Source organism: Trichomonas vaginalis, chromosome III (genome assembly GCF_026262505.1).
Source record: "Trichomonas vaginalis G3 chromosome III, whole genome shotgun sequence".
NCBI lineage: Eukaryota > Parabasalia > Trichomonadida > Trichomonadidae > Trichomonas > Trichomonas vaginalis.
Window position 1 is genome coordinate 10,321,244 of NC_067205.1, and position 23,652 is coordinate 10,344,895.

At 34.2% G+C, this 23,652-nt stretch overlaps 11 protein-coding genes and 2 pseudogenes across 13 annotated transcripts, besides 4 other annotated features; 4 read left to right on the forward strand and 9 right to left on the reverse strand.

The window, feature by feature from the left end:
• The first annotated feature begins 98 nt into the window (after window positions 1–98).
• Window positions 99–207: a mobile genetic element.
• A 141-nt stretch (window positions 208–348) lies between these two features.
• Window positions 349–457: a mobile genetic element.
• A 1,008-nt stretch (window positions 458–1,465) lies between these two features.
• Window positions 1,466–1,663: a mobile genetic element.
• A 934-nt stretch (window positions 1,664–2,597) lies between these two features.
• TVAGG3_0676540 (ribonuclease H-like family) lies at window positions 2,598–3,476 on the reverse strand (the record flags this gene model as incomplete). The annotated part of the gene is made up of 1 exon (XM_001314865.1): window positions 2,598–3,476. One exon carries the CDS (start codon window positions 3,474–3,476, stop codon window positions 2,598–2,600), a length of 879 nt encoding a protein of 292 aa, XP_001314900.1.
• Window positions 3,477–5,496: 2,020 nt separating this feature from the next.
• Window positions 5,497–23,652: part of a mobile genetic element that runs on past the window's edge.
• On the reverse strand, window positions 6,450–6,918 carry TVAGG3_0676560 (annotated as a pseudogene). Its single transcript has one exon. A coding segment is annotated over exon 1 (469 nt).
• TVAGG3_0676570 lies at window positions 6,952–7,151 on the reverse strand (annotated as a pseudogene). The gene has a single exon. A coding segment is annotated over exon 1 (200 nt).
• Window positions 10,962–11,917, reverse strand: TVAGG3_0676580 (organellar and viral DNA polymerase type B; the record flags this gene model as incomplete). Its single annotated transcript, XM_051242583.1, has 1 exon — window positions 10,962–11,917. A coding segment is annotated over one exon (956 nt), but the record flags the coding sequence as incomplete, so codon positions are not given.
• On the reverse strand, window positions 13,143–14,190 carry TVAGG3_0676590 (organellar and viral DNA polymerase type B; the record flags this gene model as incomplete). The annotated part of the gene is made up of 1 exon (XM_051242584.1): window positions 13,143–14,190. A coding segment is annotated over one exon (1,048 nt), but the record flags the coding sequence as incomplete, so codon positions are not given.
• TVAGG3_0676600 (uncharacterized protein) lies at window positions 14,534–14,719 on the forward strand (the record flags this gene model as incomplete). Its single annotated transcript, XM_051242585.1, has 1 exon — window positions 14,534–14,719. One exon carries the CDS (start codon window positions 14,534–14,536, stop codon window positions 14,717–14,719), a length of 186 nt encoding a protein of 61 aa, XP_051089172.1.
• On the reverse strand, window positions 14,823–15,650 carry TVAGG3_0676610 (KilA, N-terminal/APSES-type HTH, DNA-binding family; the record flags this gene model as incomplete). Its single annotated transcript, XM_051242586.1, has 1 exon — window positions 14,823–15,650. One exon carries the CDS (start codon window positions 15,648–15,650, stop codon window positions 14,823–14,825), a length of 828 nt encoding a protein of 275 aa, XP_051089173.1.
• On the forward strand, window positions 17,187–17,744 carry TVAGG3_0676620 (organellar and viral DNA polymerase type B; the record flags this gene model as incomplete). The annotated part of the gene is made up of 1 exon (XM_051242587.1): window positions 17,187–17,744. The coding sequence occupies one exon, from the start codon at window positions 17,187–17,189 to the stop codon at window positions 17,742–17,744; it is 558 nt and encodes a 185-aa protein (XP_051089174.1).
• TVAGG3_0676630 (uncharacterized protein) lies at window positions 17,869–18,508 on the reverse strand (the record flags this gene model as incomplete). The annotated part of the gene is made up of 1 exon (XM_051242588.1): window positions 17,869–18,508. A coding segment is annotated over one exon (640 nt), but the record flags the coding sequence as incomplete, so codon positions are not given.
• Window positions 18,681–19,232, reverse strand: TVAGG3_0676640 (integrase core domain containing protein family; the record flags this gene model as incomplete). Its single annotated transcript, XM_051242589.1, has 1 exon — window positions 18,681–19,232. One exon carries the CDS (start codon window positions 19,230–19,232, stop codon window positions 18,681–18,683), a length of 552 nt encoding a protein of 183 aa, XP_051089176.1.
• Window positions 20,152–21,219, reverse strand: TVAGG3_0676650 (keratin-associated protein family; the record flags this gene model as incomplete). Its single annotated transcript, XM_051242590.1, has 1 exon — window positions 20,152–21,219. A coding segment is annotated over one exon (1,068 nt), but the record flags the coding sequence as incomplete, so codon positions are not given.
• On the forward strand, window positions 22,079–22,288 carry TVAGG3_0676660 (uncharacterized protein; the record flags this gene model as incomplete). Its single annotated transcript, XM_051242591.1, has 1 exon — window positions 22,079–22,288. A coding segment is annotated over one exon (210 nt), but the record flags the coding sequence as incomplete, so codon positions are not given.
• Window positions 22,809–23,585, forward strand: TVAGG3_0676670 (uncharacterized protein; the record flags this gene model as incomplete). Its single annotated transcript, XM_051242592.1, has 1 exon — window positions 22,809–23,585. One exon carries the CDS (start codon window positions 22,809–22,811, stop codon window positions 23,583–23,585), a length of 777 nt encoding a protein of 258 aa, XP_051089179.1.

Consider the following 23,652-nt stretch of genomic DNA (forward strand, 5'->3'; position numbering starts at 1 on the left):
CATACAATACTACTCTCACCCTCCAATTCCCAGCCAAAATGGCTAAAAATTGCCCGCAATGTGAACAATTGCGGGCAATTTTTAGCCATTTTGGCTTGGAACTAGAGCCTGCGAGGTACATGGATAGTATCAGTACCTCACAGGCTCTAGTTCTCTATATGGCGCCGAGAAATTTTGGTGAAATGTGGTCGCATTTCACCAAAATTTTTTCGGCGCCATAGGATGAATTGGAGGGTGAGAGATATTATTTCATACAATACTACTCTCACCCTCCAATTCCCAGCCAAAATGGCTAAAAATTGCCCGCAATTGTTCACATTGCGGGCAATTTTTAGCCATTTTGGCTTGGAACTAGAGCCTGCGAGGTACATGGATAGTATCAGTACCTCACAGGCTCTAGTTCTCTATATGGCGCCGAGAAATTTTGGTGAAATGTGGTCGCATTTCACCAAAATTTTTTCGGCGCCATAGGATGAATTGGAGGGTGAGAGATATTATTTCATACAATACTACTCTCACCCTCAATTTTAATTACTTAAACTCATTCTATTTTTTTGACATGTAAATGTCACTTTTACTGAGATCTGACACAATGTCAGATCTCTTTTTTTCGTATATAAGATTATAGCGATCTTCGTTATCCATTAAAAAATTTACAGTAAATATTTTTTGGTGATCAAAATTAACTCAATTGATAAAAAATGATGATTGTCTATAAGGGATCAGCTTTGTAATTAAACAAATTTTGACACCGAAGATTTTGAAAACCTTTTCAAATATTGTGGATAGTTAGAAATGAGTGGGCATATTGAAGATATTTTGTATATTAGAAAAAAAATGGTTTCAAAATTGAGCCGATACAAAAGTTGAATGGGAAATATGTTGAAGTGTTAAGAAAAAGATGATTTATAAATTTAGATTGTTTGGGGAAAAATTATAGTGGTTCGACAAAACCGCAATTATTAAACAAACCGAAATTTTTCAGAGCAAGATTTTATAGATTTCATAGAAGTCGAAAATATTATTGATAAAGTACTCGTGATGATGAAATGGAATATGAAACCTTTCAGAAGTTTTTGACTCAAAAATTTGTTAGTCGAGATTTACTCGAAATTAAATTTAAATGCTCAGTGTGCTAAATTAAATTGCAGCAATTCATTTCAAAAATCGATCGAAAAATTCTTTGGAAATTCTGGAATTTGAAGAATGTTATAATGCAGCATGACTCTCTAAATTATAATCGTTACGTAAAAATGTGGTTATTATTACATTATTGCTGGAGTTTAATAGAAACGATTGATCGAATCAGAAAAAAAATCTCAAGAGAATGAGTTTTCTGACCTCGTGTATAAATTACCTTCTCAAAGATATGATAAAAATTGTTTCCAAGGAGATATAGTTCAATAGAAATAAATCATTAATATTTAATCAATTATCGACTTCACTCCTATCTAGTCCATTATCTTAATTCTAGGGCTGTACAAGATTTAAAAAAACATTGCCGGGTTACCGTAGAGGCCTAAAAAAATCGCGCCTCGGCGGCAAGCCGCCTCGGCATTAAGAATGCGCATCTAAATTTTTATATGTCCTTCTTTCTTTTATTTTTCCCTTCCCTTTCTTTTCTTTTTCTTTTTTTTCCTCCTCTTGCTCTCATTTACCTTTTTTTTTCCTTTTCTCATCATTTTTCAAAATTTAAAATTTTTATCAAAAATCTTGCCTATAAAAGCAGACTATGGAACCTTTTAATGCCTCTTAATCAATATTATACAGCATAAAGCATATTAAATGAAAGTAATTACGTATAAATTTATTTTATTATCTTATTTATTAATTCTTTAGCATGTATTGTTTAATATTAACTTTTTTGTACATTAAATATGATATCTCCAAAGTATGAATGCCTTGTAACGAAACGAAAACTTAATTTTATGTTGAATATTTGTCACAAACATTAGATTATTAAAATATATGTTGGATATCCCTTAGTATGAGACTTCATGACTCTTGTTGTCTAACGTGAGCTTTGGATTGCAAGCTCTATGGTTAACGAACATAAATTAATTGTAAAGTTTTCAAAAACTTTCATCGTTTCTATCAGCATCTATTTTTCCTTTAAAATAATATATTTGTATGAATACAATATTTAGTAATTTTTTTATTTCACATAATTTCATTCAAAATTTCAGAAAAAATTAATTTCTATTCAATATTATTTCAGCTTCAAAACACTTCATTCTTATAGATGTTGATTCACTAAAGTGTGATTCTATTTATATGAGGTAGGGGCATGAGGCTCGGCAAGTCTTATTGCTTTTTACCTCAATTTAGGTATTAAATAATTATAATGATTCATAGTGGCCGCTGCTGACTGGCCATCAGCAGTCCCCTGGCCAAGATTAATATAATTATTTAATACTTATCCAGTTTTACATCAATAACAACAAAGCTAATCAATCATCATTCAGAAATGCGGGAAATTACTACTAATATTAAAGATTGATAGACATTAGGCTGGCCACCTTCTGTCTAATATCTTTACGAATAAAAATAATACTTTTTAAAACAAATTATTTAATAAATTTTATTAAAAAACAAAATCAAATATCAAATTGATCATCATTCAACTTGATGAAGAAGCGGCATGCTACATATTCTTCTTTGCATGATTCGTTCATTGAATTTCTTGTCTTTCGCAATTCAGATATTACACGTTCTACATCTGCTTCACTGCACGAAAGTGACATCATCCTTTTTCCAATTGGTCTTATTGCTTTTAGTTGCTTTATGCCATTCATGTACCAAAACTTGCCATCATTTTGAGCAAGATGATGACCATTTATAAGATGGGAATCATCTTGCTCTATGAAGAAATCGTAAGCATCACTCAATTCCTTGGCTCTATCGTCTTTATTGATTGTTGGATCAACTGTTGATTCGGCAATTGCTCTTTGTCTGAGGATTGTTATCATGAATGTGTATAGATCTTTTATCTCTTCATCTACAACATCCCAGACCAAGGAATTCCTCGAACCATCGGCATTTGTTTCGGCTGCATGATCGTCGTTAAGCATTTGTTCCTCTTCTGCTTGCTGGATCTCTTCATCATGCTCGGCTACCTCGTCAACACGTTCTGTTCGTTCTTCTTCAAGGATTTCGCCGAGTTTCTCAAATGTGATCTCGCGATTGATGATCCTCAGGGAAGGAATCGTTGGGACTTGCACATCTTTCAACTGCATTATAGGTGGATAGCTTGTCTTTCCTACAAAACCCTTCTTGTCTCTGATGATCTTCCTTGCTAACGGTGTAAAGCCGAAAGCAAACCGAAGCAAATCAATTCTACCATATTCTTTCATATCATTTTTGAATATTGTAGTGATTGATCGGAGAATCTCTTCACCATCTGGTGTTAATCTTCCTGCCATTTCATCCAACATCCCTTGGCACTGTTGTATCATCAGGAATGCATAAGCACCCATGGACTTGTTGGATTCCAGCCATAATTGAAGTTGCTTGAGTGTGGTAGAATTTACGAAAAAGTGACAGTAGAAAAAGTGACACTTAACCTTAAATTTCCAAACACTATTTTTTGATTATATTTTGTTATTTATATATTTATATATGTATATATTTATATATGTATATATTTATATATGTATATATTTATATATGTATATATTTATATATGTATATATTTATATATGTATATATTTATTAGTAGCTGCTTCATGCTGCATTGAGTATTGTTGAATAATTTGAAGTAGTGGTTTTTGAAATCAGCACCCCTATGAGAGCGCTGGCGACCGAAACACCACTAGTAAGATTGTGTATTAGAAACTGCTTCATGCTGTGTTGAGTAAGCTTCGATGTCTTTGTAGGATAGCTTTCTGAGAGCGAAACAAGATAGTGTTGAAAAAAAAATTTTGAAAATCTGAGAGACTGTGCAAGAGCCAACGACCAAAACGCTACCAGTAAGATACAGCAGTAGTAGCTGCTTCATGCTGCATTGAGTATTGTTGAATAATTTGAAGTAGTGGTTTTTGAAATCAGCACCCCTATGAGAGCGCTGGCGACCGAAACACCACTAGTAAGATTGTGTATTAGAAACTGCTTCATGCTGTGTTGAGTAAGCTTCGATGTCTTTGTAGGATAGCTTTCTGAGAGCGAAACAAGATAGTGTTGAAAAAAAAATTTTGAAAATCTGAGAGACTGTGCAAGAGCCAACGACCAAAACGCTACCAGTAAGATACAGCAGTAGTAGCTGCTTCATGCTGCATTGAGTATTGTTGAATAATTTGAAGTAGTGGTTTTTGAAATCAGCACCCCTATGAGAGCGCTGGCGACCGAAACACCACTAGTAAGATTGTGTATTAGAAACTGCTTCATGCTGTGTTGAGTAAGCTTCGATGTCTTTGTAGGATAGCTTTCTGAGAGCGAAACAAGATAGTGTTGAAAAAAAAATTTTGAAAATCTGAGAGACTGTGCAAGAGCCAACGACCAAAACGCTACCAGTAAGATACAGCAGTAGTAGCTGCTTCATGCTGCATTGAGTATTGTTGAATAATTTGAAGTAGTGGTTTTTGAAATCAGCACCCCTATGAGAGCGCTGGCGACCGAAACACCACTAGTAAGATTGTGTATTAGAAACTGCTTCATGCTGTGTTGAGTAAGCTTCGATGTCTTTGTAGGATAGCTTTCTGAGAGCGAAACAAGATAGTGTTGAAAAAAAAATTTTGAAAATCTGAGAGACTGTGCAAGAGCCAACGACCAAAACGCTACCAGTAAGATACAGCAGTAGTAGCTGCTTCATGCTGCATTGAGTATTGTTGAATAATTTGAAGTAGTGGTTTTTGAAATCAGCACCCCTATGAGAGCGCTGGCGACCGAAACACCACTAGTAAGATTGTGTATTAGAAACTGCTTCATGCTGTGTTGAGTAAGCTTCGATATCTTTATCAGACCACCTTTAAATTAACCACTCACATTCTCACTGTGGTCCATCTAAAATTTGTAAGCTTTATGACATAAAATTATATTATATGCAGGATCCCACCTATTACTTAATCTTTTTGGAATAAATGTTTTATAATATTTATCGATTGATTGTAATTTTTTGTATAAAAAAGTTTTTTATTTATATTAAAAATATATTTTGTTAATGATATTATCTTATAATTTGTAAATAAATCTAGTAATAAAATAACTTTAATAGTTGGTGTCACTTTTTCGAAAATTCTGGTTTTTTCATCCCTTGGCACTGTTGTATCATCAGGAATGCATAAGCACCCATGGACTTGTTGGATTCCAGCCATAATTGAAGTTGCTTTAATGGCTTGAATATCATTAAAGCATCTTTAAAGAGTGGAGGAATTCCATCACGTGTCCATTGTAACTGTTCACGTGTAGCTCTGGAAAGGGATAGTGGAAGATCTCCACTTCTTAAAGCAGTATTAATTGTTTCCAGATTATCAAAGATGAAAAACAGAGTATCATATATGTAGTTAGTATGGTTATCTTGGGTACTGTGGCACTGCGTTCCACCTTACCCAATATAACCTTAAATATTTACAAAACCGTTAACGTATATTTTACAACACAAACACAAACACCAACTTAACCTTAAATATTTACAAAGCCGCCAACCACTTCACTAACGAACTCACTAATGTAAAAATAAACGTTCTCACTATCGTTCTCACTAACGACTTCACTAATGTTCTCATAAATTTTCCTCAATATCTTCATCATCAGTGTTAACCCTATTGTAGTCATACTTGAAGCCATAAACTTTCTCTAACTTCTTAACGTACAATTTACATAACTTACCTTCGTCATCATATGGTTTAATGATATAACTATTTCTATCTTTATACACAGTCAATGAAAAGTCAACTGGTCTCGGATGTATTTGAAAGAACATGTTATGCTCAGGAAGGAAGAATAAATGTTTAAATGTATGTTTGTTATATTTTTCGATTTGTATGAGTTGCTTTTGTTCTGTCATTTACATCCAAATAAAAATTTTCAGTAAAATAATAAAATAAACTTAAAATTAATGATATCACCACCCTCACACGTATGAAAACATAGCACAAAAATAAATTTAGGTGAAGTGGTGAAATCTCACCTCTTTTTTCACCTCTTTTTTCACCTCATGAATTCATTGCTTTATAACTCTCTTCCTTTCTCCAACTCTTCTAACTTCTTCCTAAGTTCAGCAATGTTGTCCTCATGAAGTTTAATCTTCCTTAATATACCTTCTCTATCTAATGGTTGCTTTATCTTTCTAAACTGAACTCTACCATCCTTCATAGTATGAACGTAAAACCTTCTGGAACCGCTCCTGATTTAATGTATTCTACCAAAAATTTTTGTTTCATTGCTTCAGTGACTTTAGTCGTCATTTTACTCTAAATAAAATGTTCAAATAAAATAAAACTAACATTATTTTTTCAGTAAGGAAACGCAGGAGTTTTACGATTTATTTGAGGAGTAGGTTCTGGTTTAAATGTTGGAGTCGGTTTTGGAGTTGACTTTTGAACAGAGTTTGTACTTTCATAGGTTCAGGAGTCATTGAAGGTGTTGTTTGTGAAGGCGTTGGTTTTGACGTTGGTTTTGGCGATGGTGTCGGAGTTTGTTCAAATTCAGCTACTTCAGTATTATTTATAACATTTGCTTTATTTCTTTTCAACATCATTACTGCTCCTGCTGTAGCTAGCAAACCTAGTGGAGACCATATTTTATATAAGGACTTGACCAAATGCTATTTTTGACAGGAGCTGGTGGAACACCTAACCTTGGTGAGACTGCTCTTTGCCATTGTGCAGCTCGTAAGAAATATTCAATAGGTGCTCCATAATCGTTTGGTAAAGTTTGTTTCATAGATGGTGAAGGTTCACGAGAGCTTGATGAAGAACTCATTTATAAGCTTTAAAAATAAACGTTCATCCTTTATTCCTCACTGTCGTCCGTGGCTAAGTTATAGTCGTCAAGTCTTATTATTGGTATGCCTGACTGTCTTACTTGTATTGCAAAGCAACAATCCCTCATAAATCCAATAAGTGGCTTTGGTACGTTTTCAGTTGCTAGTTCAATAGGTCCTTTAACAGACAATTTGTATGTTATTGGAGCAGTAGATGTTTGACCTTGCTGGAAGCAAAAGTCCACTTCTGTTGGAAAACCACATAAGAAATGTGTGTTGTCATAGCTATCCCATTTATGTTCCACACTACCATCATCCACCAATGACCTCATAACATCTTCATTAAATCCTATCATATCATTGTTTGTATTACAGGCGTTCGCAACCATTTCATAAAATACAGGTCCATATGATTTTTCAGGTTCTGCAGGCATATTTCCATAAGCTCCCATGGAAAGCTGAAGATATTTAAACTTAGGGTTCTCAAAATTAACATAATAGTTGTCTTTCTTTCTAAATAGTGCCCAAATACTTTTAACATTAATAGGCGTATAAGCTGCTGTAAATGTTGCACTTGAACTATCTGTATTCTTTGAGAATGAACCGTCCATAGGAATCCAATCCATAACTTTAACAGGAAAACATAAAGCCTCGTTTGTATAATGTTCTACAAGTTCTGTATAAATGTTAGGGTCTAAAGAGAATGACTTTGGATGAATGAAACATTCATTAAAATCCATCTTTGTTCGAAATAGTTGCTGGATTACAGTTGTAAGTAACTGTTCCACTAGCTTCTACTGCCTTCGTTATCATAGTGAATGGTTCATTCCATGGAACAAATTTATTTGTCGGTGGATTTGAATCTGAAGCAAATGCAACTTTAAGAGTTGGATTGAAAGCAATGATATCATTTACAGATATAGATGTGCATTGTAAGGCGTCGCTACTGAACTTTACTTTAAGCTGAATGTTTCCTGCAAAAGCTGGAATAAATCGAATAGCTTCTAATGGAAGGAATCTTCTAACAGGAATTCTTAAACGAAGCTTAAAATCAAATGATTTTCCTGCTGTAATTGGACCACTAACAATTTGTCCTGTTCTGCATGTTCCCGAATGACTCCATACATCTTCATGTCGAGTCTTTGAGAAAACATCTACTTTCTTTATTTGTTCGGTAGTTTGTGAGTTTGAAGTTATATATGCTCTTCTCTTGCGTTTGTCTTGAGAATATACGATACGACCATTTGCAAGGATTTGATATCCAGCAACTGCATAGAAAGCGTCATCGAAACCAATCCAAAATCCTGGTGGGTTTGTTTTTATTGGAAACCTGAACCAATTTCTTTATCTACAATAAATTGACCTTCCATTTTATACGTAATGAATGTATTGTAAAGGTCCAACATATTTTCACCAGGAGGTGAGAGATTGAATGTTACCCATGTGTTATCTTTAGCAGTTCCAGGTTGTGATGGAATCTTTGCGTCAGAATATTTTCTATTAGTGTCACCAATTTGAACTGCATTGTCTATGATATCGAAATATGAGCGAATCTGATGAATATGCTCTGCTGGAGTAAATTCGTTTAACTGTTCGTTCTGCATGTATTTACTTCAGATAAAATATCTATTTACTTCATTATTCTCACACTCTTCTTCTTGGCATTCGTGGTGGAAGTTGTTTCTTGACATTTTCAATGAACTGTACATTCTCTTTTGTCTCAACTTCTTTCACTGGCGGGTCAGGGGTCTTTGACTCGGGTTGTTTTTCAATGAAATTCACGAACTTTGCAATAAGCTCTTGGTTCGTTATTGAAAGTACATCTGGCTTCTTTTCTTCTGGTTCTATTGACTTTTCAGTTTGAACAGAAGGTTTTATATGGGCTTCGTGGACTTCACCTTGCCATGCACCTTAATGTTGTCGCTCTCTGATTCGCTAATGGAACCTTTTTTTTCTTACGTATATTTTACCATCTTTACTCTGACTTACATAATAGAAAGGATGTTGTATTCCTCTTGCGTCATTTAATATAATAGACTCTCGCTCTGATTTTGACAAGCTCATTTTACATCGGTTAAAGTTTTAATTTTGTTTTTTATCTGCAGTCAAATACTCAGACAAGCCCTACGGACAAGACCCAAGGGGTCATAGATGTTGAAGCATTGAAGAAAGAAATTCGCGAGCAAATTTTTCCGAACTGAAGGAACAAAAACAAGAACAAAAGCCAGAGAGACCAAAGAGAAAACTTAGTGAAAAACAACTAGCTGCATTAGCTGCTGGAAGACAGAAGAACCCACGTTTGCTGGCGAAAAAAGCTAGAGAAGAAGCAAAAGCAAAGGAAGAACAAAAGCAAAGGAAGCTGAAAGCAAAGAAAGAGTAAATGGTTTATTTTTATCCAAACTAAATGTATAGACAAATACCTTTATCTGTTGCGTTCAGTAGTGAAAACCCTGACGTCAAATAAAGGGGAACAGAGTAACGTTTAAGTTTCCAACAGACTGGATTGTGAACATAAATGAAGAGAAGTACATTGGCATAACATCTATGTATATAACACGTGCTTTCAGAAAGGTTGACTTTATACTTCAAGTCGAGATAGAAAATGACGAACAGTCTTTAAGCGCCCAAAACATTCACATATACAATACTTTAAAGACGATACAACATTGTTGCAATGTATGATTTCATTTAATGAGATGTTCGAGAAAAAAGTTCAACATTGAAGTACAAACTTTACAGCCTTTACGTGAGTTTCTTGCACAACTGAAGGAAGAAGGTAGTCGCCACAACTTATAGACTTTCATTATGAATTTAATGAAAATGAAGATGGAACTCATGACTGTCAATTCATTGTATTCTCACCATTCAATGAAGTCGCTAAAAAGAAAGAAAATCCATTACGTATAAGATTTCAAATCTCCGAACCCAATGAAGACTTCAAGAATGTTTTCAATTATGATGCAATGCTTCCGAGGAAAAATGAATTTTCAAAGATTGTAACACCTGGCATTTGGGATAGAAAGCAAGCAATACTTTACTCTAATATAGCCAAAGGCGTTGAAAATGAGTTCATTGGTCATACAAGAACTTCACTTCCTAACCCTAAATACTATAAATTAACTGGCTTCAATCGTGAGTTTTTGGATAGACATGTTCTCCACTCATGACCATAAATGTCAGTGTTCTTGCTCCAGATGGGAAGGACTGTCTCTACATTGAAGCACAACTCTTAAACTCTACCATCGCAGTATTGTAAAATCTACACTAGCTTTATTTTTATCACGAATGACCTCATTGCTGACAAAATAAGCCGCTAGCGGCAAGGGCGAAGCCATGACTCATTCATGACCTCATTGCTGACAAAAATAAGCGCTAGCGCAAGGGCGAAGCCCATGACTCAGAACTTCAACTTACGAATAAAGCTTGTTTTAGTCGTTATTGAAAAGTTGAACTTTTCAGCAAAGCAAGGTTGACATGACTTACATAAGTCGAATGCAATCTCTTGACCATCATAAAGTGCTTTGTAAAGTTTCATTAAACTGAACTCAGAGTCTTTGTCATATGTTCAACAGGTATGTGAATGTTCTTATCTTCATTGTAATAGCATTGTAATAGCTTCAGGAAACATTTCATTAGCGGTTAAAGCAATAACATCTTGCTTCACGCCTTTCATTCTGCAGTGAAATGCATTCATTTAAATCGTTAGTGGTAAGTCTATGTAGGTCTTCTTTCCACAGAAAATACTTTTATAAGCTAAACTTTGTTTTCCAGGTGTTATTTCTGCAAAGTCGCTATGAAATTGACCAAGGTTCTTTCCTATAAGTTCTCTACCGTATCTCTTCTTAAACTCTGCTGCAAGCTTTGGGATGTCTTCATTATATAAGTGCATACTGTCGGTATCCTGGTAAAGATTTGAAGTCCCATGTCCTCTGCGTACAGAATACTTCATTCATAATACGTTTTGACATAGACAGAATATTAACACCAAGTGGAACAGAAGTTAAAGTGTCTGCAAATGCTTTTCGTTAGCTTGAAAATAGTTTTATCTGAACCATCCAAACCTTCGAACTTCACTATATGGTTGTAATTTCTTATAGCATATCTTATAGCATCTTTGTCATTTACTATGGTTATTTTTGACTCAATAGGAGATAGAATAGTTTTGCCATAAATGCTGTTCAGAATGAGTTTTATAATTTCTTGTAAGGGGTTTCCTTCTTTCTTATACTTTAACCTTAACTCAAACAACTTCTTTACTTCATCTCTTATTCTCATATCTCTGTTTCCATCGTAATAGTATCCTTGCAACACTTCACATTTGACACATTGATATTTTATGAGGTCTTGTAATGTTATATGGTCAACATACATGAGACAGCAAGTGTTTGAACTTCTTGGAACGTTAAGTTCTGGATTTAGTTCAGGGTCGCAAACTATTAAATGAAAGTGTCTGGGTATACCAATCTCTGTTATCTTAATGAGAACAAAGAAGCCAGACATAAACTTTTCACCAATGGGTTCCTTTTGGTCATCATCGAATAAATGTCTCATGAGATACTCTGTGCTTAACATTTCTTCCTTCAATACTTTTGGAATACCTTCTAAAGTATAAAGTCTTGCTATAGCTGAAGGATATAATGAAACAGTGTCGAAGTCAGCAATGAGTTTCTTTTTGCTCTTTTGTTTCATGTTATCTGACAACATACATCTTCCACCTTGAATGCATCTCGAAATAAATTCTCTTGGTTTATTTGAGAGGTCATAAAGATTTCCATTCGGGAAGTATACTCTGTTCTCAAACAATTTGTTAGCAATAGAACAAATACTAACGTAGTCATAAACGTTTAAATCAAACTCTTTCAATAAGTCATTGCGGAACTTTACAAAACCTTCTCTTAAAATTCTTACATCTTGTTTGCAGTAAAACGTGCTATATTTTTCTAAGTCGAAGTGGTTTTCATCTATTCTGCAACCTTTGATGGAATCTATGTTTTTCATAATGTATCTGCATCATGGATAAACTTACATGCTTCAGAAATGACACCAGTTCTGTTGTCATTTGCTAACAAAACACTGCTGTAGTAGTTATATGGAAATACTTCTTTCGGTCCTGTTTGTAAGTTAAACATAGCAGGAAATAGTTTAAGCTTCTTATTTATAACACTGTAAGAGTCTTTTATAATAATTGCCCGTCCTTTATATAAACCAGTTATTTGCATTGTTCGTGAACCTTTAATGATGGGAGTTCCTTTCACTTCTGTCATGTGTCTTAAGATGAAGTTTATGTCATAACTGAGGTTGTGAAATATATTAAACTCTTGTCAGGAAGTCTTTCCAAAAATTCTGTTGCACAGTTTTGACCCCAAATGCTTTCACTCACTGAACCATCTTCACTGTCATAACAGATGTTAAAAGCTTTATGAAAGCCATCTGTGCTACACTCAAAGTCAGCAAAGAAAACGTGCTCAGGAATGAATTTACATTTAGCTTTATTTACTTCTTTTGACTCTGCTTTCTTCTTCAGTTGTACACAATACTTTGGAGCATATGTCAAATCTTTAAATGGTGCAAGGTTCTGTTTATATAAGTCAGTAGTATATGTGAAAAGTTCTCCATAAGAAATAGGTTCGAAATATTTGCACTCCCACAATGTTTTCATAACATCCCATAGCGGTGTTGTTCTATCATAACGAACTACATATTTATCTTCTCTCTTTGTATAAATCTTCATCTGTTTCTCAATGTTCATTCCACCACACTTTCAAGATTTCTATATAGTTTCGAATGAAGTATGTTGTCATTGGTAATCTTTCATTTAGCATGTAGTGGTCTTCAACAAGAAGTAAGTCAATAGTTCTAACAGTTTCGCATTCTTTTGGTATATATCTCTTTATTTCATTATGTCTTGAGTCATTGAAATAACCAATGGTAACATTAAATGCTATACCTGTTGCGGAAATTTCTTGTACTTTACTTTGAGGAAAGTCTCTAACACGAATGACTTCTCTCATGTGGTCAATAGTTTCTTCATTTACTCCAGCCTGAATGCAAGCATAAACGAAACAATTGTCCTCTGTCATAAGTGTTGCAGTTCTTTTGTTCAGTTCATTGAAGATTTGGTAGCGTTCAAGATTTATAGGTAATGTGCAAAGATACTTCCAGAACTGACCGCTTCTCTTCTTATAAAACTTCTTTTCACCATTATCTTTCCAAAAGCTTTCTATAAGTGCTGGGTTTCCTGTTTGCTTAAGAGCTTCCAAAATGGCTTTCTGGTCATTTGTCAGTGTGCTTTCATCTCTATATGGTCTCTTTTTTGGTTTGCCTTTCTTTACATCTGACATCGTTAAGCCTTCATATTCTGTTAAATCATACATCTTTATTTCGGTAAGATTCTTTATGTTTGTCAAGAAGAAGTCATAGTGCATTTCAACAATACCTGCAGCATTTGCTTCTATCTCTGATATAAAGTTCTCCTTCAAGAGCTGATGTAGTAATGTTCCAATATTATTGAGGTTTAACGTAGAACATTCATACTTTCCACCAAGTTTATAACATACCATCCATCTCTGTTGCGAGTTTATTTTAATTTTCTCTAAGAGTCTCATGAAAACCTTACCGAAATGTTTGTGTAAGTAGTCTCTGTTTGGTTCATCTAAAGCTTCGATGTTAAAGTCAATGAGTCTATTGCCTGACTTCACATTTCTCTTCCTATTCTCTTCATCTTTCTTTAACCATCTCTCACCTTCTTTTGGTTTGTCGTCAATGGAACGAATGACATCGTTAGCTTTGCGAACTTGTTCTATAGCACTTTTAAACATCTCTCTTCTCTGTTGTTTCAGTGTGTCATCTCTCTTTCGTGTTTCACCAACGTTTGCATTTGTTATGTCAAACATCTCTCTTCTTACTTCATGAGGTACAGCTCTTCTTGTTTCACCAACGTTTGCATTTGTTATGTCAAACATCTCTCTTCTTACTTCATGAGGTACTGAACGTCTATGATATAAGTCAATAGCAATGTCATTTAAAGGAAATGCTCTTGCATGGACTTCGTCCTCGCCGCGTTGCGGCTTTATGAACTCATGAATTCTATCATAACTTATTGCACCATTATAGTCTTTAATGAAGTCAGCGAGTGCTTTTTTGTTTGTTGCGTAATGCTTTGCAACATCTATATTAGCTTCTGTAAGAAGTTGTTTTATTTCCGAGTGTTCTAACTTAGACAACTTCCGATACATCTTTAGTAGGAAATAAAAAAATATTTTTTGAAAAAATTAGATTAGATTTTTTTTAAGTTATTTTTCAAAATAATTTAATATTTTTATTTTAATGAAACACATGCAAGATTGCAAGTTCTTTTCATACAATGCTCTCGCTACTGCCATCAAGAATGAGTTCAATAATGCTTCAAACGTTAATGTTATCTTTAACAAGAAGTTTGTGAAAGAATCTAAGTTTGGTCAGTATGTCAGACCATTAGCTATCGTCATTGACCGCAAACGTTATACTTCACAAGAGTTAGCAGTAGTTTTGAAACAAAAGGGTTTCTTCGTGAATGTCAAAGATACACACTATACTGTCATAAAGAACTCCAACATTGACTTCTTCAGTATTGCTATGAATCTTTCCGAACAGAAAGAATATAAGAAGGGTGAAACATCTGTGAAATATTATCCTTCATCTCTGAAGACAATAACGAACAAAGATGTTATACAAAAGTTCTTACCAAAGGTTGAAGAAGCTTCAATTGACATTGACGAAGGAAGTGAAATGGTTGAAGAAATTGACCCTGAAGCTATTTAACCAAAAATATTTTTTGGTGAAGAGGTGAGATATCACCTGTTTTTTCACCTCATTCTCTCTTCGTTAATGTTGTCGTGACTTCTTCGTTAATGTTGTCGTGACTTCATTCTTCCTCTTTGAAGTTATCGAAATATTCTGTTATTTTTTCCTTCAGTAATGTTAAGTCTTCTTTGAAGGTAAGTATTGTGCAACCTTTGATGTCATAGTGTGTTTGAGGAAGAGTATTTTTGACAATTTCTTTTATTTGCTCATTCGGTGTCATTGAAATCGGTAAGTTTTCACGATAGAACCAGTTTCTGTCAGATTTATATATTTTAGCAAGGTCGTAAAAGCTTTTGTTGTTTCTTCTGACTAAATGCAACATAACCATATCTCTATCTTCTTCTTTCTCCAACTCTTCAGTATAAATCATATACTTATAACTCTTTTCCTTTCCTTTTGGTACTGAACGTGGTATTCTTTTCTGTATGCTTTTGTCTTTGGATTCAATGACTTCATCTTTTGCTTGAAGTTTCTTTTCCATCTCTCCACGTTCTGCTTTATATAGTTCATCTAACATCATGAAAATATAACAAGCATAACGAGGTGAAGCCCACATTGCTACAGCATTTACTAAAAGTCTATGAACATAATAACCTTTCAAACCAGGTGCCAAATTCTTGCGATTTTCGTACGGAATCTCTTCCCTCGGTTTTCCGAGGGAAGCAATCATATGAGGAAATTCTTCTAAAAGTTCTTTTGCCTGTTGGTTTTCAAACCAATGATATGCTTGCTTTGTAGAACGAAGAGCGTTCATTATACTTTGCATTTGATACATATCATCTTTGACTGAACGAATGAGTCTCAATTGTTTGTTATATTGTATGTATTCGTATTCTTCATTTATGGCTTCATGAACGATAGCAGTTGTTGTGTTCTCTAATGTTGACATTACTGTTCTTACATACAGGATAAAAAAATAAATAAAATAAAAACTAACTTTATTTTTTCTGAGATAAACACTATTTCTTCACAACATTAAATTTTATCCTGTATGAAATGACTTTAAAAAGATTATTGACTGACTTCGAATACTATCTCATTGACGCACTGACAGACCCTCAAAACTGTGTTGAAAGTTCTTTAAGCTTTAAGATTGAAGGTACGACGCATTTTGTCTTCACTTACGTATTGAAAGAATATGACCGTTATCATAACGAAGTGAATCAAACACTAATAAAATTTGTAGATAAAAAATTGGTTAACAATGAATATTTTAAACGTGAAGACCCAAACACTGCTGGAGATGATGAAGAATACAGACAAGTTATTGAAAAAAATAACGCAAGATTAGATGCAATAGAAAAGAAGTTTAATGAATGTCTTACAAACACGTATGAATATCTTATGCAGTGGGAAGCCAGATGGAAATAAATTTACGTCAAATATGCAATTTATAAAATCTTATGTCGACAGGCTACGTAGCACAGTGGTCTAAGGTGGTGTTATGGAGGGGTCAGGGTCTGTGGTTCGAACCGCGACAGCGCCGTATTTTCTTATTTTCTTTTGTTTGTCTTGTTTGTCGTGAATAAAAAGTGTCATAAAAGTGCTCTATCTTCCACGGGAATAAATAAAAAATTTACTTTATTTCTTCTTTATTTCTTTGTTCCCGTGGAAGAAGGGTTTTGCTGTTTTTTCTCAGCCGAAATCAATGATTTTTTCATTTTTGGAATCCTTAGCGAATGAGGAATCTTTTCTCTCGTGGAAGCTTTGACCTAAAATATAATTTAGGTGAAGAGGTGAGATGTCACCTGTTTTCTCACCTCTTTTCTCACCCTCGTGACTTTGTCATAACTTCTTCGTAAATGCTTTGTCATAACTTCTTCGTAAATGAGTGTAAATGACCAAAAATATATTATAGGTGAAGAGGTGAGATGTCACCTCTTTTTTCACCTAATTTCTCACCCTCAGCCGCTAAGCGGCGAGACCCAAAGGGTCTTGAATTTTCATGAATTTCCTTAAGATAGAAAAATAACGTTAGTTTTATTTTTATTTATTTTTTTATTTTGTATGTAAAGATATGATTTCAACAATCGGCACAACAACAATTCAAGCCGCGAACGGCGGGACTCTGTCCACAACAACTTCACCAAACTCGTTAGTCATGAATCCAACATCTATGTTAGTAGAGATGAAAAGCTTCATTCCTTCTTCATATACTTTCGAAACAAAAATCCAGAAGATAAAGCAAGAACTTTTAACAAGTAATTTAGACTGTAGTGCGAAAGATGAAACAAATGAACAGTATCTTTATGAAATGCAGGACATTATTGACCATTTACCTAAACTACCTGAAATTCAGCATCAAAAACTAACTATTCCTGAATTCGATGAAATAGAAGTGAAACCAACTGACTCAGTAGAAATAAAGAAGTTCATTCGAAAGGTAAACTATGAGTTTCTAGGATTTCATTGCAACCATAAGGTTATGGACAAAGATTGCGACATGGTATATAAGAATGTTTCTGACATATATAAATCCGGGGAGTTTAAGACCTACGATAACTTTGTTTCGTTAGTTGCTGAATGTGTATGGCAGATAAGAGATAAAGATAGAAGAGGTAAAATATGGAACGAACAGATAAGACCAACTGCTTTTGAGTTAAAGAAAACCATTGACGCCTTAGTTGTTTTAGCAGGTAAGGTTTCAGAATATAACGCAAAAATGAATCCGCAATGTTCTAAATGTAAAGCAGCAATTAGGAAATATAACTACTCCGTCAAAGAGATAGAAAGAATGCGAAACGACTATGCAGACTTAAAGAAAGAAGCAGAAAAGCCAGCAGAAAATAAAATGGACATGTTAGCATTTCTGAACAAAAACTATCCAACTGCTGACGATTTCCTTCTATCTGACGTCAAGAAGAAATATAAAGAAACTTTCGGCATTGTTAAAACTTTTGACATACTGACAGAAGAAATAGAAGCTACGAAATTGTTTAGGATTTCAAATATACATCGTACAATTCATGTAAAACGCTTGTGAAAAACTGGGGTGAGAAAACAGGTGAAAAAAGAGGTGACATCTCACCTCTTCACCTATAATATATTTTTTGGTGAATTCAATAAAAATAAATGGTTCATTTACTCACAATATTTTTGTACAAAACGACCCCAAACTTTTAACTTCTTTTCTGCAGCTTCAAATGCTATCTTAGCGAGTTCATATTCTCTAAATTCTCTCTTTAAATCTTCTTGTTCCCATTGGTCTAGTTCGTATGAAGAATCTCTATAACCATAACATATCTCACGTTCATGTTCTAATTGTTTTTCGCGCATTTTTCTAACTTCTTGTTCGAACAAAGGTTTAGCATTCTCTACTGTATCTTCAAGTTCTTCTTCATCTAATTTCTCATGAACTTTCTTGTCTATGGAGTCCATAATATCTTTGACATAAAATGCATACTTTACAGAGCACCATTCAGCAACAAAATGAACGAGGTCAGGATGTATGTAAATACCTTTGAATTCATTCATGACACCCTTTGTAAGCTCATAAAATGCTTGTTTTGAGGTCGAGCCACTTTTGGCTCCACCGTATTCGTTCATCCAAAACTCAATAATTTCCTGCATTTTAGTACTATTGAGAAATCTGTTTAAATGGTTTAACCTTCCCGCTTCTCTTGCCATCTTTGTTGCATTAATGTAACCATCCTTGTCTCTACGTAAGACTTCAATACCATTATAAGTGCCTTTTGTGAATGTTTCACCATTAGATTTGTTCGTGAATGTTTTTGCTTCGACTGTCATTTCTGTCTTTACATACAAAATAAAAAATAAATAAAAATAAAATTAGCGTTATTTTCTTTCATAAGGAAATTCACGAAAGTTCAAGAGGTGAAAAAAGAGGTGAGAAAACAGGTGAAATCTCACCTCTTCACCTAAATTATATTTTTGTCTGATTTACATCCAACGAAAAAGTTTAGAAGAATTTTCTTATTCTTTCTGGCATGTTTTTATCTTTCCAGTACTCCCGCTCTAATGGTCCCAGATGAGTTGGTTTAGATTCTCTCAAGTTCTTAGATGGTATAACATCTTCAACGCCTCCTTCATATCTTACTTTATAAGTGTCATCGTTTATGTTGTAGCCAAGTATTTCAATAACCACTCCTCGCTTTGCTTCGTCAATGGTTTCAGCAAGTTTGCCATTACTACTTTCAACTAACTTATGTCGAGGGTAAAATGCTATGGAGTCGTCAGCAGCTTTTATAAGATATCCATTACCTTGCGTAGAGTCTACGATATAATAATTTCGACTTAACCTTAAACGTTTCTTTGTCAATGGTTTGTCGTCAAGAACTACACGAACTTTTGTACCAGGAATGAGGGTAAATTGTGTTGAATTTCTGATATTTTGTGTTTGGCTTCGTTTCTTTTGTATATACTTTTCTTCTTGTTGTTGTGTCATTGAATTTGGTGTATGTCCTGTTGTAGAATGTGTTGAGGAATTATATACTTCGAGAAAATGTTTCATTGTTTCTTCGGTAAAGTCTCGCTCTTGATTTAAATCTCTGAGAGTCCTTATGAAGCGGTTAATGATACCGAGTATGTTATGGTTATGGTCTTCAGTAGTGTAGTGAGTTATGTTATGCTTAATGAGAAATTCTGTGATTTCGTTGCTGAGGTATGCACTGTCTTGGTCTGATGTTAAAATACTTGGGCTATGTTCTGCTACAAACTTTTGTAAAACTCTTAACACTTCATGAGTTCCTTTATTTCTCATTATATACGCAAAAGCTTTGCGAGTGTTAACATTTATGAAGATGAGGAATGGTTTATGTCCTCCTTTTCTGCTTTGAATGAGAGTGTCAAATTGGTATGCGTCAGGAGTGTTGGAGTAAATTGGTAAAAAGTAGTCGTAAGGATTTATTTTTGTTTGATGTACAACATTTTTGTCAAAGAACCTTTTCACTTCAGCTCTGTTAGTAAATCCCGAACTCTTTGCAGCTTCATTGAACTTCTTAAATGACCTCCATGGATGTTGTTCGAATACTTCTTTCAAGCTCATTTATGTAAAGTTAAAGATTTTATTCTAGGCTCAAGCGCGTTCATTGAACGCGGTACCATGCGAATACAGTCACAAATGGTGGCATATAATCTGCACCCGAACCTGTTGGATTTGTTGTGAAAGTATGGGCATGATTTCCTGCGGTTCCACAGAAAATACCTGCGCTTGAATCTACTGGGTCACTTGAAATATCATATCTATGCATTCCCTGTCTATCCGAACCTGCTGCAAGATTTGTATAACCTCTTTTTGTTATTGAATGTGAATGACTACCTGTTGTGTTTGTAGTTCCTGTATGAGTGTGCGGTGGAAGGTTTGCTTCAGTAATTTTCTTCGAACCTCCTGTTTGCTTTGAAGAGTTAGCACAGTATAAGAATTTGTCTACAATCTGCTGCCATGTACCAAAACCTAAAACTGTTGCTGGATTTGTTGAGTTCATTGAAGTATAAATAGAGCCTATAGGATATAATGTTTGAAGAATCTGAGTCTTTAATGTTTGAAGCTCTGTTTTGTCTGCTTTCTTGTCATATAAATCTTGAGCAGTGAATTTAATATTATGTTCATCCTTCATGACATAAACATCTTTACATCTAATGTTTCTCATCGTCGTTATGTCGTCATCCGATGTTAAACCTTGTGGAAAGTTAGGAGGTTTACAATATAATGCATCCCCACCAGTTTCTTCAACCGTTCCTTCAATACTTTCTATAGCAACAGTTGAGAAGGAGTTATGTGTATGGTTCTTGTCTGCTTTCTTATCTAACATTGCTGGTAGTTCATGTGTTTCAAAGTTTCTGACATGACCTTCGATATTCATACATTTGTTATTTAAGGAGTTTAGTGTATCTTTTACGCTTGTACTTGGATTCTCTAAAGGTGCACTTGAACCAAGGGTATAGTTCAATATTATGTCGTCTGCTCTAACAGTAGTGAAGGATTTATGTGTATGGTTCTTGTCAGCTTTACTGTCTAATGTAGCTTGAAGTTCATTTATATCGGAGATGTTGTGTTTATGAGATTTCAAAACTTTGTTCATTGCTTCGAGTTCAACTTTGTCAGCTTTACTTTTAATAGCATCTTCAAACGTTATTTTTGCCTTAACTCTCAAAGTAAATCTTGGTTCAACTAATACACCATTAACAGAGAAAGTAGAGGCATAAATTTCATCGTTATAACTAAATGCTTCTGGTGCTTTACCTGTGTCATACTGTACAGTACAGCTTATGTCATAACCTTTAGCACGAATGTATTTATATCTTCTTTCATTAACATTTTTTGTCTTCGCTTCATCACTTCGTGTTAAATATCCATGGTAGTCCGTTATAATCTGTTCGTCTGAAGTTATATAATGAACGTGGTTTTTATCTGCTTTTTCGGCTAATTTCTCATTAACATCATTCACTTCTAATTCAACTCTTCCGCCAGAACTCTTATTATCATTAATCTTTTTCATTAATTCGGTAATTACGTCATAAAGACTATATTCTGTTTTCGGTTTTGTAAATAATGAGTCAAAATTTCTTTTCATCATTACATCGCTGACATTAATGATATCACCAATTCCTTTTTCATTTATTCTCTTCATTAATTCTGCAATAATGACGAATATATAATCTGTTAATTTATTCTCTTCATCGAGGGTTATAGAATGTTTTGAAATTGAATCATTAACTCCTCTAAATAAATCAATAACTTCAGGATACACGTTTTTAATGTCTTGAATAACCCGACCAGTATCCTCGCCACTATGTGGCTCTGAGCCCGTTGGGCTCTGTTGTTCATGTTCTTCGTTCCCGTCGTTACGTGGTTTTATATCTCTAACCATCATCAACGCAGCCATAACCGGAGGGTTTGTTGCTACCTGTTCGAAAATCCGTCCGTTATGTACGGTATATCTAAATAATTTCTTTGTGTTTGTTAAAACATTTGAAACAAGTCTTTTAAAACCATCTACAAAATTTCCTGTTTCACCTAATGTTCTTGCAGCATTTACAAGCTCACCCATTCCCGCTTTTGACCCCAAAAACGTCCATATTGCATTTATTTCACTCTGTATAGTTGTCCATTCAGCGAAACTAACACCCGCATTCGCTAAGCTGAAAATGAAATTCAGTGGATCGAACTTAATTCCACCTTCTTTTTCAATTTCAACGAACTCACTAACATGAGATTTTAAATATTCTTTCGTTAAAATTGTTTTCCCCGATGTTATGTCATTAACGAAACTATCACCGTCAAAAGTTAACGAATTCAATTTCGTCGTTGATGCTTTTATTTCATACACCGCTTTATCGATAGTTTTTGGCTCACCTTCTTTAGAAGCATATGAAACATTAATGAATGAATTATATGTATTCGTGAATGAATTAAAATCAATGATTTTCATTAATGACGCCTTTAATGATTCATTAACTGTTGAATCCCTTAAAACAATTAATGAACTGTCGTTAATGAAAGGTACACTGCAAACCGTCGAGTTTGGATCAAATGCTGTAGTTGGTGCAGGAATATTAATGATATAAGTCATTAAATCATTAAGTGACGTAAATAATGTTGTCGTTTTTGATTTAATTTCTTTAGCATCTGTTATATATGGTAATTTTATTTCTGTAGTTTCTGAATTAAAGATATTCGCTAAAATGTTTTGTAAACTGTTTTGAACAGCAGTATAAACCGTTGAATCCGGAACTCTTACGATTTCACCGTCCTTAATAAAAGGCATTGCACATGGTGTAGTGCTTGGGTCAAATCTTTCGGGATTATAATTCAACATATATTCTAACGCTTCATATACAGACTTATATACTGTTGTGTCGTTATTCATGACAACTTCACCATTTACAATGAATGGCATAGTACATGGAGTTAAAATAGGGTCAAACTTTTCATAGTCCTTCCATGTTATGTATTTCTCGGTATTTCCATCACTGATAACAATATATTTGTCAGTAAGTGTGAGAGAGTATTGACCAAAATATAAACGTTTAGCTCTGTCAGCTTCATACGCATATGCAGCAATAGTCATATTTTAATGAGAATAAAATGTTGTTCTATTTGCAAAGTACAGACCCAAACGAATACGGGACAGTAAAGCTACAAACAAACTTAGGTCTACAGAATGAAGCACTTGCTTTCAGAGTTGTTGACTTCAATACTATCGCAACTTTTGTCATAACAGATGAAACAGATTTCATGGAGTTTGAAATAGATGGAAAGAAGCACGAAATAAGATTTCACAATAATGTAGAATATAAGATGGAAACATTAGCTGGAGTGTTAAATGCGCTCATAAATACTACAATAAACAAGGAGAACGAAGAAAACTTAATGAATGTTAAACTTATTGCAGGAGTTTTGAAGTTCAGTTATGCGAAGGAGTTTAAGATAACACGAATGAGTCATAGAGTACAACTTCTTTTGGGAGCATACCATATGACATTTCCTTTGAAAAGTTTTGACAAAACGATTGAGATGAAATCTGTTCCATACGTATGTTATGGCAATTGTTTATACATTGAGTCAAAAATAGCTAATGTCACAGGTATTTCAGGAGTTAATAGTAAAGGTTCAGTAGAATATAAATCCTTCTGTTATGAAGTAAATTCAATGTTCATTCCAAACGTTCCTGTCATAGCAACTCATTTAGGTAAATGGGTTCGCATTAGTCCTCATAATTTGAAAGACATGCAATTCAGACTAGTTGACTTTCAAGGAGAGCCTGTAGAACTGAAGGCACCAGTGCGAATGACTGTTGAAGTAGACTTTTTAGAAAATATTAAATGCAACAGCTTACAAGAGAACTCAGAGCTAAAAATATAAAGTATGAATGTTATGTATTAGGTCATGAACTTTGGTTGTTGCTGTTTGATGAAACAAATGAGTTAGT